Source organism: Oncorhynchus keta, chromosome 27, assembly GCF_023373465.1.
Source record: "Oncorhynchus keta strain PuntledgeMale-10-30-2019 chromosome 27, Oket_V2, whole genome shotgun sequence".
NCBI classification, from domain to species: domain Eukaryota; kingdom Metazoa; phylum Chordata; class Actinopteri; order Salmoniformes; family Salmonidae; genus Oncorhynchus; species Oncorhynchus keta.
In genome coordinates, this window is record NC_068447.1 from 14643183 (window position 1) to 14660809 (window position 17627).

A 17627-nucleotide genomic window follows, 5' to 3' on the forward strand; every position below is an offset into this window, starting at 1 on the left:
GAGGGCGCACCCCTCTATCCACATCGAAGGGTCAGCAGTGGAGAAGGTGGAACGTTTTAAGTTCCTCGGCGTAAACATCATGGACAAACTGAAATGGTCCACCCACACAGACAGTGATGAAGGCGCAACAGCGCCTCTTCAACATCAGGAGGCTTAAGAAATTTGCCTTGTCTCCCAAAATGCTGACAAACTTTTACAGATGCACAATCGAGAGCATCCTGTCGGGCTGTATCACAGCCTGGTATGGCAACTGCACCGCCCTCAATCCCAAGGCTCTTCAGATGTTGGTGCGGTCTGCACAACGCATCACCGGCGACAAACTACCTGCCCTCCATGACTCCTACAGCACCCGATGTCACAGGAAGGACAAAAAGATCATCAAGGACAACAACCACCCGAACCACTGCATGTTCACACTGCTACCATCCAGATGGCGAGGTCAGTACAGGTGCTATCTCAAGGCCATCAGAATGCTAAACAGCAATCACTAACTCAGAGCGGCGGCTGCCTTCATTGAGACCCAATCACTGGCCACTTTAATAAATGGATCACTACTCACTTTATACAATGGCACTTTAAATAATGCAACTTTAATAATGTTTACTTGTATCTTACATGGCTCATATAATATGTACAGTGGGGAGAACAAGTATTTGATGCACTGCCGATTTTGCAGGTTTTCCTACTTACAAAGCATGTAGAGGTCTGTAATTTGTATCATAGGTACACTTCAACTGTGAGAGACGGAACCTAAAACAAAAATCCAGAAAATCACATTGTATGATTTTTCAGTAATTCATTTGCATTTTATTGCATGACATAAGTATTTGATCACCTACCAACCAGTAAGAATACCGGCACTCACAGACCTGTTAGTTTTATTTTAAGAAGCCGTCCTGTTCTCCTCTCATTACCTTTATTAACTGCACCTGTTTGAAGTCATTACCTGGATAAAAGACACCTGTCCACACACTCAATCAAACAGACTCCAACCTTTCCACAATGGTCAAGAACAGAGAGCTGTGTAAGGACATCGGCAGATAAAATTGTAGACCTGCACAAGGCTGGGATGGGCTACAGGACAATAGGCAAGCAGCTTGGTGAGAAGGCAACAACAGTTGGTGGAAGAAGTTCAAGATGACGGTCAATCATCCTCAGTCTGGGGCTCCATGCAAGATCTCACCTCGTGGGGCATCAATGATCATGAGGAAGGTGAGGGATCAGCCCAGAATTACACTGCAGGACCTGGTCTATGACCTGAAGAGAGCTGGGACCACAGTCTCAAAGCAAACCATTAGTAACACACTACGCCGTCATGGATTAAAATCCTGCAGCTCACGCAAGGTCCCCCTGCTCAAGCCAGCGCATGTCCAGGCCCGTCTGAAGTTTGCCAATGACCATCTGGATGATCCAGAGGAGGAATGGGAGAAGGTCATGTGGTCTGAGACAAAAATACATTTTTGTTCTAAACTCCACTCGCCGTGTTTGGAGGAAGAAGGATGAGTACAACCCCAAGAACACCATCCCAACTGTGAAGCATGGAGGTGGAAACATCATTCTTCGGAGATGCTTTTCTGCAAAGGGGACAGGATGATTGCACCGTATTGAGGGGAGGATGGATGGGGCCATGTATCGCGAGATCTTGGCCAACAACCTCCTTCCCTCAGTAAGAGCATTGAAGATGGGTCGTGGCTGGGTCTTCCAGCATGACACTGACCCGAAACACACAGCCAGGGCAACTAAGGAGTGGCTCCGTAAAAAGCATCTCAAGGTCCTGGAGTGGGCTAGCCAGTCTCCAGACCTGAATCTAATAGAACAGGGGTGTCAAACTCAAATACCCAGTGGGCCAAAATGTAAAACCTGAACAAAGTCACGGGCCAACATTGAACAAATTAACCTTTTAATATGGACCCAAACAAGTTTTGCTTTAACATTGAATATGGAACAAGCATCGCTTATTACCATACAATATATAATTTAATAGTGGAGACATGCAAAATCGAATTTCAAATGAAAAAACACATCAATGGCATTCATTTATTAAATAAAATGTAAATAAAAATTGTATGCCTCTTTTCTATTTGCAGCCTTCTGATTTAAATACCAAAATAAACTTTTTCCACTGGCTAATAATTTTACAAATAAAATGATAATAAATCAATCAACCATTCAAGCCCATGCCTTGTAGCAAGAAAAAGTGCATAAAGAAAACGTTAATTATTGCACACTGGTCTAATCTGATGTGCCCAAGCCAGATACCTGGCATCTCTTCTTGGATGCTAGTTCATCAATGTCTGGGCTCAAGCTCTGAGCTGAAGAAATCCTCAGTATCGAGCGAAGATGTTCATCAGTCAGACGTCTCCTGTGAGTTGTTTTGGTCATCTTCAACGAGGAGAAAAGTTGCTTGCATAGATAAGTGCTGCCGAACATGGAGAGCATCTGAGCAGCTTGGGTGCGGAGCTGAGGCATTGTGTCAGGGATGAACCGTGGAAACTGTGCGGCGCCCACAGCATCATACTTTGACTTCAGCGTGTCGTTGCACTGGAGTTCAATCAGCTCCATTTGGATGTTGGTTGGTGCATTTTCCACATCAACTGCGAAGGGATTACTAAGCAGTTCAAACTTGCATTTCTGGGCATCGAAGTCGGCAAATCGCCGGCTAAACTCAGCGGCGAGAACACTGAGTTTTTCAGCAAACTGTGCGCATGGGAACACAGCGGTAGAGATCTGCGCTTTTATGGATTGGCAGCAGGGAAAATGGCAAAGGTTTCCTTGCAGCATCTGATTCTCCCACGGGCACAGTTTAGTTTTGAAGGCCATCACTGCAGCGTACATGTCTGTGACGATGCGCCCCCGCCCCTGAAGCTGCAGGTTCAGCGCATCGAGATGGCTCGAGATGTCACAGAGAAAGGCCAGCTCACACAGGAACTTTTGCTCCCGGAGCTCTGCTGTATCCTTCCCTTTGGTTTCCAGGAATTGACATATTTCCTCACGCAGCTCGAAACATCTGTTCAGTACTTTTCCTCTGCTTAGCTATCTCACCTATGTGTGATACGGCACGTCCGCGTATTCCGAACCACACTCCTCCAGAAAAGATTTAAACTGGCGGTGATTTAGACCTTTGGCTCTTATAAAGTTAACTACCTGTGTTACTGTGGTCATAACATGTTCCATCTTTAGGGCTTTGGCACACAGTGCTTCCTGATGTATGATGCAGTGGTAAACAGTTAGCTCACCTGCACAGTTCTCTTCCCGCATCTTCTCCCGAACCATGCCCACCAGTCCACTCTTTTTACCGCACATCGCTGGCGCACCATCTGTCGTTAATCCAACGAGTTTATCCCACGGCAGCTTTATTTCAGTTACACATTTGGAAACCTCCTCAAAGATTTCCTTTCCTGTGGTTGTGCCATGCATTGATTTGAATCCTAATAGCTCCTCCGTAACACACAGATTTGAGTCCACTCCACGGATGAAGACTGACAGCTGAGCAGTATCAGATGCGTCGCAGCTCTCATCCACAGCGAGGGAGAACACAACAAAATCTTTTCCCTTTTCCATCAGCTGGTCATACAGATTGGTGGCAAGATCACATGTGCGATCAGCTACTGTGTTCCTGCTCAGGCTCACGTTTGAAAATGCTTGTTTTTTCTCTGGGCATACGAGGTCACAAACCTTCATCATGCACTTTTTCATGAACTCTCCCTCATTAAAGGGCCGGGCTGATTTTGCGATCTCTGCTGCCACTATATAACTAGCCTTTACAGCAGCCTCGCTTTGTGATGTGGCTTTTTTGAACATATTCTGTTGTGAAACCAAACTTCTTTTCATCTCCTCTACTTTCTGGCTCCTTTGAGTCATGTCCAGGTCCTTGTATTTGTCATGGTGTTTCGTTTCATAGTGTCGTCTAATGTTGTACTCCTTACTTACAGCCATGTTGACTCCACAAACAAGACAAACAGGTGTGTCTTTTACATATGTAAACAGATATTCTGCCTCCCACTTGTCCAGAAAGCTCCTGTTTTCTGCCTTTCTTTTCGCCATTTTTGGGAAGGGTTAGCTCGCTGACAGTTGTAGCGTCTATGTTGCTATGACTACTGTCACAGAGGAGAGAGCGTTTCTGGGTCCTGTCCTGATTGGCGCGCGAAAACAGCAGAGCATTATGGGATTCGTAGTATTAGTGGTGAATGCGCTGTATAATACCGGCGGGCCAGCTCTAGTAGTAATTTGGTATTGTCTCGCGGGCCAAATATAATTACCCCGCAGGCCAAATTTGGCCCACGGGCCAGAGTTTGACACCCATGCAATAGAACATCTTTGGAGGGAGCTGAAAGTCCGTATTGCCCAGCGACAGCCCCGAAACCTGAAGGATCTGGAGAAGGTCTGTATGGAGGAGAGGGCCAAAATCCCTGCTGCAGTGTGTGCAAACCTGGTCAAGAACTACAGGAAATGTATGATCTCTGTAATTGCAAACAAAGGTTCCTATACTAAATATTAAGTTATGCTTTTCTGATGTATCAAATAGTTATGTCATGCAATAAAATGCAAATTAATTACTTAAAAATCATACAATGTGATTTTCTGGATTTTTGTTTTAGATTCTGTCCCTTCACAGTTGAAGTGTACCTATGATAAAAATGACACACCTCTACATGCTTTGTAAGTAGGAAAACCTGCAAAATCGGCAGTGTATCAAATACTTGTTCTCCCCACTGTATATACTGTATTTTATACCATCTATTGAAACTTTCCTATGCCGCTCGGTCATCACTCATCCATATATATATATATATTCTCATTCACCCTTTTAGATTTGTGTGTAGTAGGTAGTTGTTGGGAAATTGTTAGATATTACTGCACTGTCGGAACTAGAAGCACAACGCATTTTGCTACACTCGAATTAACATCTGCTAACCATGTGTATGTGGCCAATAACATTTGATTTGATTTTAACATATTCTACAAACTACAACGGACTTGGAAGAGTTGCAGTGATGGATAGCCTTAGCCAGCTAGCTAACTTAAATAGCATTCATCTGTTTCAGTCAGGTTGTTGAGTAGGCTAAATTATACCTGCATTATCTAAGTAAGTGAAAGGTAAACTAAAAATACAACGAAATATGTCCCTTTCTCTCTCTCTGCTGCTTCTCCTTTATTTTTTAAGAAATGTATTTTTCAAAACTGTTCAACTATTGTCTTTCTCTTTGAGTCAACTACTCAACACACTTTATGCCCTGCACTGCGAGCTAGCTGTAGCTTATGCTTTCAGTATTAGATTCATTATGTGATATTTTGGGTGGACAACATGTCAGTTTATGCTGCAAGAGCTCTGATAGGTTGGAGGACGTCCTCCAGAAGTTGTCTTAATTACTGTGTTATTCTATGGAAGGGGGGTGAGAACCATCCCAATGGGCATATACGTCAGTTCAACGTCTAATTTACATTTACAACGTGAAATTAACCAAAATGTTAAAAGATGGGTGGATAATAGATTAAATTCCCTTATTTTGATCGCTTTTTGCAAATCCAATCAGCTTTACATGTTTATTTGACGTCATTACATAGGATTTTATTGTTGAAATTACGTGAAACAACGTTAATTCAACCAGTTTTTGCCCTGTGGGATGAGCCTAACACGAAACCCAATCCGGCTGCATGCGTGCGCCATCGTGCATACATTTATTTTGTCCCCCCACACCAAATGCGATCACGACACACAGGTTAAAATATTTTTTTAAACTTTGAACCAATTATATTAATTTGGGGACAGGTCGAAAATCATTAAGCCTTTATGGAAATGTAGCTAGTTAGCGTGCACCTGCTAGCTAATTTGTCCTATTTAGCTAGCTTGCTGTTGCTCGCTAATTTGTCCTGTGATATAAACATTGAGTTGTTATTTTACCTGAAATGCACAAGGTCCTCTATGCCGCCAATTAATCCACACAAAACAGTCAACCGAATCGTTTCTAGTCATCTCTCTTCCTTCCAGGTTTTTTCTTCTCTTGACTTTATATTGCGATTGGCAACTTTCATAAATTAGGTGCATTACCGCCACTGACCTCGTTCGTCTTTCAGTCACTCGCGTGGGTATAACCAATGAGGAGATGGCACATGGGTACCTGCTTCTATAAACCAATGAGGAGATGGGAGAGGCAGGACTTGCAGCGCAAGCTGTGTCAGAAATAGAACTGATTCTATTTTGATTCTATTTTAGCTCTTGGCAACGCAGACGCTCGTTGGCACAATAATTGAATAACAGATTTCTAAATTGATTTTGCAACGCGCAACACGAGCGGTGTCGTCAGCCTATGACAGTTTTTTTATTTTATTAAAGGACTGAAAGTAGCTGTGCTCTGGCTACACCATAGTGATACCCTAGAGGGTGCTGTTGAGGCTACTGAAGACCATTGCAAAACAGTGTTTCAGTTATTTAGTGACGTGAATATATTTAATATATTATCAAAAAAATCTAACTTTATCATGTTTCACTATTTTAATTTGGTCCTTCCCTTCCTCCACTGCTATATAATCACTTGTGTGTTTCACAATACAATCTCAACTAGTGTGTGTGTGTGTGTGTGTGTGTGTGAGAGAGAGAGAGAGAGAGAAAGAGATAACACGGAGAGGGTTTCTGCACTCGAACATGCTCAATTTGCCCGGCAAAACACGTCATGTTCGCTTTGCCCCTCAACATGCCTGCCTGTCGTAGCGGCAGCGCTGTAGCCTACAGAGAACGGGGATGATAGATGAACCGCAGTTTATATGTTGATATCTGTTGGATGCTGCTGCAGCAGCGACGGCCTTCCGTGTTTAGTCCATGCGGAAGAGTGCTTTCTAAACGGCTAATAGAGGATTTCGACCTGGATAAAATAGATTAGGAAGCGGACTCACTCAGAAACAGCTCCATCCACCCATACCATCGAATGTGTTGATCACAGGGCGGCCCAGTTGTCCTAAATCGAAGCCGGGGGCTAGATTTGGAACGTCGCAGGAACATGGAGGTGAGACGACGGGTGTGACAAGGGAGTTCTGCCCTAGAAATTAATGTTGCAGACATACCGATCTAACGCGAGAATGGCCTAGAATTAAGAAGGGATGCAATGATCTAGAGATATAGAATGGTGTTTAGCTAGGTGAACAGATTATCACGAAAAATATTAGGCCTAGACTTCAATAATAATAATTATTAATACAACTATTATTATTCATTTTGACAGCTTGTACACCCTATTCTGGAGATAAAATGGACAGGATTTGATACGGACATTATGTTTCACCTAATATGGACGCATCAATTTACACATTTCAATCTGTTTTGAAAGTAATTGTTTATGGTATCATTGGATCTTATATTTGTATCATATAGAAAATCTAACTGAAATAGGCAGAGGACCAGAACGTAATAGCCTAAAAACGAGTTGCGACTTGTTGTAGCCTACTGTTGCTAGGAATGATGTTATAGTTAGTTCATACATTTTTCATGTAGCAACTGAACCGTTGGAGTCAACCTGTAGCCTAATTTAAGAAGAACACTTGAGTCTACAGGCTTCCTATTCAGATATGAAATCAGTCAGTCAGTTAGTCAGTCAGTACTGCAGTCATGGTAGGCTACTACCTGGTGCTTTCTCTTCTTCATAAGGCACTATGAGGGGAGGAGGAGAAGGAGAGAGGGAGAACAGACTCTCTGCTGGAGGCCAGGTTCTGATATCATCCAGTTGGGACCACAGCAGAACACAGGTACACTCACACACACCACTCGTTGATGGTTTCTCAGGGAGAGATGGATTATTTTTTTAAACACATTTCTAATTCACACATTAGTACACGTGGGAAATAGGACAAATGTAAGCACCCACAAAATTATTATGATCATTTACACACACACACACACACACACACACACACACACACACACACACACACACACACACACACACACACACACACACACTGTAGTAGCTATAGCTATGTCATTGTTTTTGCGTAACTGTATACAATGTTGAGTGTTGTTCCCTGTCTTTTACAGTGACTCGTCAGATGTTGAAGCGATGGCCGTGTGGACTGAGCTATAGCGCTGCAATATTCATACACATAGATGCCCCCCTCCTAACCCCCCGAGCCCCCTACAGCCTCCCCACCCTCCCTCTGTCTCTCCTCCATCTCTCCTTCCTATGTCATCCCTCTACCCCCTCTGATCCCAGCCTCTTTCTGATCTAATTGTCTCTCACTGTCTTCTTCCCCCCTTTTCTCTTTTTCTCTCTTTTTCTCTCCATCACCCCCCCCTCTCTCCCTCCCTCCATCATGGCGTGTTGTGGTCGCTCTCTTGACTCCCCCTGTACCCTGGCCCTATTGGTGGGCTTCCAGTTTGCCTTTGTGGTCTACTTCTCCCTGGGGGGCTTCAGGGGGCTGGTGTCCGTACTGGTCCACTCTGAGCAGCCTGAGTTTGACTACTCCCGCCCCCACGACGTGTACACCAACCTCAGCCACCTAGGGGTGCCACCAGCCCCCCACATAGGCACGGGACCACCAGGGACAGGGGCTCAGCTGAAGGACTGCAAGATGCCCTCACCACTACTGGGTAAATATACGTGTGTGAGGGGGAAAACCACTCCACCATGCTGTAAGGCATTATGTACTGTATGAATAATCAAGGTTTCCTACATAATACGATACTTCTCCCCTCCTCTACCTCTCTATGTCTTCGCTAGTCGGTCCTGTATCTGTGCGTCTGTCCTCGCCTCTCTCTCTGGAGGAGATCACGGAGAGGAACCCGTTGGTGTTACCGGGAGGCCGGTACAGCCCCCCAGACTGCCAGCCGCGCCACCACACGGCCATCGTGGTGCCGTACCGTAACCGCCAGACTCACCTCCGAGCCCTACTCTACCACCTCCACCCCTTCCTACAGAGACAACAGATTCACTACAGTATCTACATAGTCCAGCAGGTCTCTCTCTTTTATTGATTTATCTTTTAAAAAAATGTTTTACCTCTTTTTCTCCTCAATTTCGTGGTATCCAATTGTTGTAGTAGCTACTATCTTGTCTCATCGCTGCAACTCCCGTACGGGCTCGGGAGAGACGAAGGTTGAAAGTCATGCGTCCTCCGATACACAACCCAACCTAGCCGCACTGCTTCTTAACACAGCGCGCATCCAACCCGGAAGCCAGCTGCACCAATGTGTCGGAGGAAACACCGTGCACCTGGCAACCTTGGTTAGCGCGCCCGGGCCCGCCACAGGAGTCGCTGGTGCGCGATGAGACAAGGACATCCCTACCGACCAAGCCCTCCCTAACCCGGACGACGCTAGGCCAATTGTGCGTCGCCCCATGGATCTCCCGGTCGCGGCCGGTTACGACAGAGCCTGGGCGCAAACCCAGAGTCTCTGATGGCACAGCTGGCGCTGCAGTACAGCGCCCTTAACCACTGCGCCACCCGGGAGGCTGTCTCTCTCTCTCTCTCTCTCTCGCGCGCTCTCTCTCTTTCTCTCTCGCTTACTTTATTTCTCTCTCTGATCACTGTATTTTCCTTTGCAGTGGGGTAACTCTACATTTAACCGGGCTAAGCTGTTGAATGTTGGGGTCCGTGAGGCGCTGAGAGACGAGGACTGGGGGTGTATCTTCCTACACGATGTAGATCTGCTGCCTGAAAATGACCATAACACCTACACCTGTCACAATCAGTTCCCCACACACCTCTCTGTTGCCATGGACAAGTTCAGATACAGGTATGTGTGTGTTTATGAAGAGTATCAGTGTCTGTATGTCAAGTGTCATCTGAGGTTCTGGCATCTTCTGGTATTTGTCCCACCCAGGTTGCCGTACCCCCAGTATTTCGGAGGGGTATCTGCGGTCACACCTGAGCAGTACATGAAGATGAACGGATTCCCCAACAGCTATTGGGGCTGGGGTGGGGAGGACGATGACATCGCTGCCAGGTGAGTAGGGCGAGGGGCTGGGAGGGACAACCACATGTGACTATACCAGTGAATTCCTTGAAAGATGTCTCGCCTGTATCTCTCTCTCTTCAGTAGCTATTTGTCTTCACGTGTTTCATTTCTACCTCTGTCATAATATCCTGTTCATCTCCATTCTCACCTCCATTGCTTTGCTGTGTCTCTCCCCACAGTTCATGTTTGGAGCTCAGTAAGTATCCATGTCAGCTTGTTGGGCAGTTTGCTTGGTAGATTTCCTCCGCATTAGTTGGTTTGTTTAGTTCAGGTGGATGTGTGAAAACCCATATACTCTGTCCCATAGAGGGCCAATGGACCATGTATGATAGTGGATTACACACCTCATTAGTAGGCCCCAGAGTTTTTCCTAGTGAGGTCAATTGGTCAGGAAAAACTTGAGACGCTACCTTATCTAGTCCTGTGCTGTCTTTCAGTTATTTCACTCAAATCAACATATTAATTCTTCCTGTGTTGCGGTCTGTCTCAGAGTGCGTCTGTCTGGGATGAAGATAGTGCGCCCTCCAGTGGCCATCGGACATTACAAGATGATCAAGCATAAAGGAGACAGGGGCAATGAGCAGAATCCACGCAGGTACACACGCACGCACACACGCACGCACGCACGCAAGCACACACACGCCTTATTGACTCATCTCTCTCTCTTCCCCCTGTCCCTCCACAGGTTTGACCTTCTGAAACGGACCAGGCTCAACTGGCATTCTGATGGTCTGAACTCTCTGACCTACGAACTGTTATCCAAAGAGCTGCAGCCTCTCTACACCAACCTGACTGTCGACATCGGGGACGACCCTCGTCTGCCCCAGAGAAAGGCCACGCCTCCTATGCCCAAACGTGAGGTGAAGGGGGATGAATTACCTCCCCTTGTGCCATGGAGCAAACATGGATCAAAGAGGAGGGGAGACACACCCCTTGCAGCCAAACATGACATAAAGGGGGAAGGGCAAGCCGTTAAAGAGGGTGTGGTTACAGCTGTGACTACGGCTAAACCTAAAGCTGACAAGGTAGACCACGCCCAGTCAAAGACAGTGCATCAGACTGTAGATGAGAGGGCGAGTGTGGTAAAGTAGGAAGAAGGGCTGGAGATATGGGTTGCATCTCATTGGTCTAAAGCTGCCCCCTCTCCTCTTCTCTCCTGCATCTGAAAACACAGGATGGGTGTTAGCAATGTGGAGGATGTTACTGTCCTGTCCAGTTCTACCACATCAATGCAGATGAAGGAAAGGACATGATGAGAGGAAGCCAGAGATGCACTGAGATGTACACTAAAATGACACACCTTCTGTTCCTGTATTATCATAGGGTCCCCTATGAGGGGACCAGTAAAGCTAGCTATGTCCGTGAAACTGTAGATATTGTGAAGCATAGGGCTTACGCTACAACCAACTCAAAACCCTTCTGAATGTGACTCACCTCCAGCGACAGTCAAGGTATTCAAACAAACTCTCCACCCTTCCTCTCTCAGAAGACTACACCACCGTTATTACCAGTTGGTTTTATTGGTTCTTAAACCTCTCTTCGGGGATCCCCAGACGTTTCACCGTTTTGTTGTAGTCCTGAGTTAGCTCACCTGATTCCAGTAGTCAACTGCTTGATGAGCTACTGAATCAGGTGTGCTAGCTCTGGAATAGTTCAAATATATGGGGGTCCCTGAGGAGAGGTTTGAGAACCACTTGAACCAGACAACTGGTATGTAAAGGGTGTTGTAGTCTTCTGAGAGCGGAAGGGTGGAGAGGTTTGAGAACCACTTGAACCAGACAACTGGTATGTGAAGGGTGTTGTAGTCTTCTGAGAGCGGAAGGGTGGAGAGGTTTGAGAACCACTGGTCTGATGGACAGGTAACGTTATGTGGTGAACATTCATTCTGAAGAGAGAGATTGTGACATCAGCATTTAATCAAACCCAATTGAAACTCCGGAGTTCCTTTTTTCAGCCAATGGGATGCCAGATCTTGCAAGCAACCAATCCGCTGCCAACCCACTGCTGCTCTGAGCCAATCATCTCCTAGTTGACTTCTGGCTTCAGCCTATCCGCTCCCAGAAACTGCTGCTGTTGGTCCGCCCTATTGTGTGGGTCAGTGTTTCTGTGCCTTCTCTCTTCTATTGATCTTTTATGGAGTGGGACAAAGTTGTCCCTAGATGCTGATCTGGGGTCAGTTTTCTGTTGTCCCTGTTATGGTTAAGTGTATATATATTGGGTCGGGGTAAACTGATGCTAAGTCTGTATCTACAGGCAACTTCTTCTCCGAGCACCATTTTATATCCGTTTGCCCGATCAGTGCTTTCACACTCCAGACGTATCAGATGACTGTAGGATTTATATTTATATAGAGATGTTTGTTTACTTTGAGTCAGGTGCCTCTTGATTGTGTATTTGGGTTTAGAGACAATCTAATCGAAGGGTAAAAACGTTAACTGTTACTAATCGCTTCACATAGAGAAAGAAATCTCTCTGTAAAGGGAAGTGAAGTATTCTATGCCTCAAATACATTAGACTTGGTTCTATAGTTTGTTTTCTGGTTTGAATATACTGTCTTTAAGTGAGTGAACTTATGTCCATCCAGTACAGAATCCCTCATAGCCATCCATGTTGATTTCATAACAGCCATCCATGTTGATTTCATATCAGCCATCCATGTTGATATCATATCAGCCATCCATGTTGATTTCATATCAGCCATCCATGTTGATTTCATATCAGCCATCCATGTTGATATCATATCAGCCATCCATGTTGATTTCATATCAGCCATCCATGTTGATTTCATATCAGCCATCCATGTTGATTTCATATCAGCCATCCATGTTGATTTCATAACAGCCATCCATGTTGATTTCATAACAGCCATCCATGTTGATTTCATATCAGCCATCCATGTTGATTTCATAACAGCCATCCATGTTGATTTCATATCAGCCATCCATGTTGATTTCATAACAGCCATCCATGTTGATTTCATAACAGCCATCCATGTTGATTTCATAACAGCCATCCATGTTGATTTCATAACAGCCATCCATGTTGATTTCATAACAGCCATCCATGTTGATTTCATAACAGCCATCCATGTTGATTTCATATCAGCCATCCATGTTGATTTCATATCAGCCATCCATGTTGATTTCATATCAGCCATCCATGTTGATTTCATATCAGCCATCCATGTTGATTTCATATCAGCCATCCATGTTGATTTCATATCAGCCATCCATGTTGATTTCATATCAGCCATCCATGTTGATTTCATAACAGCCATCCATGTTGATTTCATAACAGCCATCCATGTTGATTTCATATCAGCCATCCATGTTGATATCATATCAGCCATCCATGTTGATTTCATATCAGCCATCCATGTTGATTTCATATCAGCCATCCATGTTGATTTCATAACAGCCATCCATGTTGATTTCATAACAGCCATCCATGTTGATATCATATCAGCCATCCATGTTGATTTCATATCAGCCATCCATGTTGATTTCATATCAGCCATCCATGTTGATTTCATATCAGCCATCCATGTTGATTTCATATCAGCCATCCATGTTGATTTCATAACAGCCATCCATGTTGATTTCATAACAGCCATCCATGTTGATATCATATCAGCCATCCATGTTGATTTCATATCAGCCATCCATGTTGATTTCATATCAGCCATCCATGTTGATTTCATATCAGCCATCCATGTTGATTTCATATCAGCCATCCATGTTGATTTCATATCAGCCATCCATGTTGATTTCATATCAGCCATCCATGTTGATTTCATATCAGCCATCCATGTTGATTTCATATCAGCCATCCATGTTGATTTCATATCAGCCATCTGGAATGTACTGTACATACTTTATCATACTAGTTTACTGTAATCCAAAAACTATAAGATATGTTTCAGTGAGGGGAGGTTCTGGAGCCAGTTTGTAGGAGGAGCTATAAGGTTGTGCTGTGATTGGCTAAAGGAGTGTGTCGGGGGGCTCTGTAGATTCTCCTGTATAGGACATAGGGTTTCATTAGAGAGATGCTCATTTCAAGCTTTTATGCTGTTCATGAGTTGTTAGAATAGTTTTTTATATTCAGATCCACGTTAGCTGTTGAAGAATCAGCAACTATTCTTCTTGGGGTCCACACAAAACATAGAACATAACCAAATACAGGTTACTAATGGACAAGAACAGCAACACAAACAATTTGAGTATATTAAAAAGAAGAAGAAGAAAGAGAAAATAAATGAATAATGCTAATCTTAAAAATTCAAGAATAATGTGTTTTGAAAGTTGTTGTTTTTTCATGATTTATTTCACTAAACTACTGTGTTACTGATGCTAATTTGAATGTATTTTATTTATTAAACTACTGTTAGGATTTGGGTTTTAACCTGTTAAGCTTACTTACAGCAGTGAGTATTTACTCATTCCATAGCATCAACAATGCCTCATATCAGAATGTAGACCAGCCTTTTAGCGTGAAAGAAAGGGTGGTTCATATTATCCATGTAGTTGTCATGGTTACTAGCACTGTGCTGAACTTATATGACGGGACTTAAAGTTCCAAAACTTGCAGATACTGTAGAAATTAGATTTAGAATGGAAACAATTGAATCTTTATCAGGTAGAACAGCTGATTTGATATATTCTATATTTCTATTTCTGTCTTCTACATTCTAAACATTATGCCTCAATAAGCCCCGTGTTTTAAAGAATGGAATGCTCTAGGCAACCCTGTTCCTGGAGTACCACAGGTACTGCAGGGTTTTGTTCCAACTAGTCACCACACATGACCAACTGAGCCATGCAGCACTCCAGGACCAGGGTTTCCTACCCCTGCTGTAGGCTATGTACTGTATGTGTCTGATTCAGTGTACAGCATATCATGCATATATGCCCTCTTGCAGTCTGAAGCTGTCTGGGAGAGAGCTTTACTTTTTTACGGCCGTGGTTGGGAGTCCCATAGGGCGGCGCACAATTGGCCCAGCGCCGTCCGGGTTTGGCCAGGGTAGGCCATCATTGCAAATAAGAATTTGCCTAGTTAAATAAAGGTTAAATTAAAATAATATATATATATATATATATATATAAAAACATTACGTGGGTGCTTTCTAATAGAGGGAGGGAGGGGATGGGAATCAAGGCCTCTGACTGTACAATAGGAATATTAATCAATACTGTCAATCATTATCTGCACCTTGTACCCAATTAAATCTTTACAATGAGGATGATGAAATGCCACCCCCATCTTTGAGGTCACCTTTTCAACTCGTGTGTGAGATATTTTAGAGAATTAGAGAAAGAGAATAGTATTTTGACTTTAGATTCACTACACAGGTGGCATACCAGTGAAACTACTGTATACCCACTGTAACCATACACTACTTGATGGTGGTGGTGATAATGGCGATGGTGATGATGCCATCCACTATTAATCAATTGTAAGTGATCATCCATAGGATATATCTGCAGTCATATTAACACAGCTCTTCATAGGGACATAACTGACTAGTATGTATCATAGGAGACAGTGTGTACCTGGAAATCATTCTATATTTAATAAAATAGCTAGTTTTCTATCAGATGTTTGGTGTAAATGGAGGGGAAATAGTATAGACTACTATAGGCAATCTAATGTAACTTTAATGTAGTCACATGCTTTTGACTTTTATTTCTAAAACATGCTTTTGACTTTTATTTCTAAAACATGCTTTTGACTTTTTCAATCATGATCAGTTCGGTGTGTGGATTTCCATACTGATAGCTGTGTGGTAACATACTGTATTGAAAAGTGTTAGAATATTATTGTAGTTTTAAGGGGATATGAATTATATCACTTGGACTGTGAGTTGAATGGAAGGTTATGACATGTGCTTTAGTCACTGTATTGAGTTTCTAACCTGATTTCCACCTTCAGATGAAAATGGACTCATATTTAGAGGAAGTGGACACTGGACAGCTCTAGTCCTCTGGGGTTGCTGTGTCTGCTGGGCTGGGTTGTGTTTGGGAGTGAGAGGGGAGATGTGGAGAGACCAGTGGAGAGGCCAGCAGAGATGGCACCCTAGAGAGATTGGGGGTTATTCTTTGGGCCATGTTGTGGAGTGTTGTGTCATGACTACACAGAGAAAACATACCAATAAAACACATTCAAAAGCAGACTTGCCTGCTGTTTTTTAATGTATTTAATGGAGGATTATTTGAATAGGTTGTTAGAGTAATGGCTAATGGACACTTAGGGAATGTTTTGTCACCCCATCAGAGAAACATACAGTACATGCATATCATATACACATCAAACCATTACATCACTCTTAATGCTATGGCAATCCTGAATGTTCTATCACACAACATAAGTGGGGGATTATAGAGCGAGCCATGAGATCATACTTATAAATAGATTATGACTCCTGTTAATGTTCGATCTGTTTTCTAATCTCTGATTCAGAGGCATCGGAGTGGGTGTCGGGGGGAGCTGTAGTAGAACTGAACAGTCATGAAATAAATAAACACAGTATCTCAGAGGAATCACATGCCTTTGGTCAGAGGTAGTGTACTGGATGGGGAATAGAGTGATTTAAGCCAGTCAAAGTAATGTTCTGTGGTAGACTATAAATCCATAATGTACAAGGTCTGTACACAGACGTCATACGGTATGCAGAAGGTTCCATGCACACTGAATTTATTGGGACCAAACATTGCATTGATGTAACTCCCATTGAACAACTGAGTCTCACAATCTGGCGTAGAGTCAATACAAAATCTTGGTGGAAACCATGAAAAAAAAAAAATGGGCAGGGACCATTTACTGGCAGTGTTTTCCCAGCTAAATATTGTTGGTTCACAGAACATTTCTGAAAGGGAAGATATAACTCTCCTCTTGTGTGCCGTAGGCTGTACACGGTGCCAGCTGGAAGAGACTAACCTTCTTCTCACCAATGTTTGTCCATTTCTGTAGCATTCATGGAAAAAACTCCTTCCAAATAAATACACTCTAGGAACAGTGGAGCCTGGGATTTAGATCAAGATTACACTGAGGTGATGTCACAGACAGAGGCCACCAGGAAGGAGTCAACAGTTACCAACCATTTCAATGACATGTCAAATGGTCCTCTATTTCACCAGGAATAAAACCATTTCAATGACATTTATTTTAATTTGATTTATTTCACCTTTATTTAACCAGGTAGGCAAGTTGAGAACAAGTTCTCATTTATAATTGCGACCTGGTCAAGATAAAGCATAGCAGTTCGACACATATAACAACACAGAGTTACACATGGAGTAAAACAAACATATAGTCAATAATACAGTAGAAACAAGTCTATATACGATGTGAGCAAATGAGGTGAGATAAAGGAGGTAAAGGCAAAAAAGGCCACAGGTGGGTGCTGCTATGGTGACCAGCGAGCTGATATAAGGAGGGACTTTACCAAGCAGGGTCTTGTAGATGTCCTGGAGCCAGTGGGTTTGGCGACGAGTATGAAGCGAGGGCCAGCCAACGAGAGCGTACAGGTCGCAGTGGTGGGTAGTCTATGGGGCTTTGGTGACAAAACGGATGGCACTGTGATAGACTGCATCCAATTTATTCAGTAGGGTATTGGAGGCCATTTTGTAAATGACGTCGCTGAAGTCGAGGATCGGTAGGATGGTCAGTTTTACAAGGGTATGTT

At 43.6% G+C, this 17627-nt stretch overlaps 1 protein-coding gene across 1 annotated transcript; it reads left to right on the top strand.

Moving 5' to 3' along the window:
- The first annotated feature begins 6567 nt into the window (after positions 1-6567).
- b4galt3 (UDP-Gal:betaGlcNAc beta 1,4- galactosyltransferase, polypeptide 3) lies at positions 6568-16113 on the top strand. Its single transcript, XM_035760402.2, has 8 exons — positions 6568-7001; positions 7640-7737; positions 8027-8578; positions 8709-8944; positions 9534-9724; positions 9812-9934; positions 10437-10541; positions 10632-16113. Exons 3-8 carry the CDS (start codon positions 8302-8304, stop codon positions 11035-11037), a joined length of 1338 nt encoding a protein of 445 aa, XP_035616295.1. The 5' UTR covers positions 6568-7001; positions 7640-7737; positions 8027-8301; the 3' UTR covers positions 11038-16113.
- The last annotated feature ends 1514 nt before the right edge of the window (positions 16114-17627 follow it).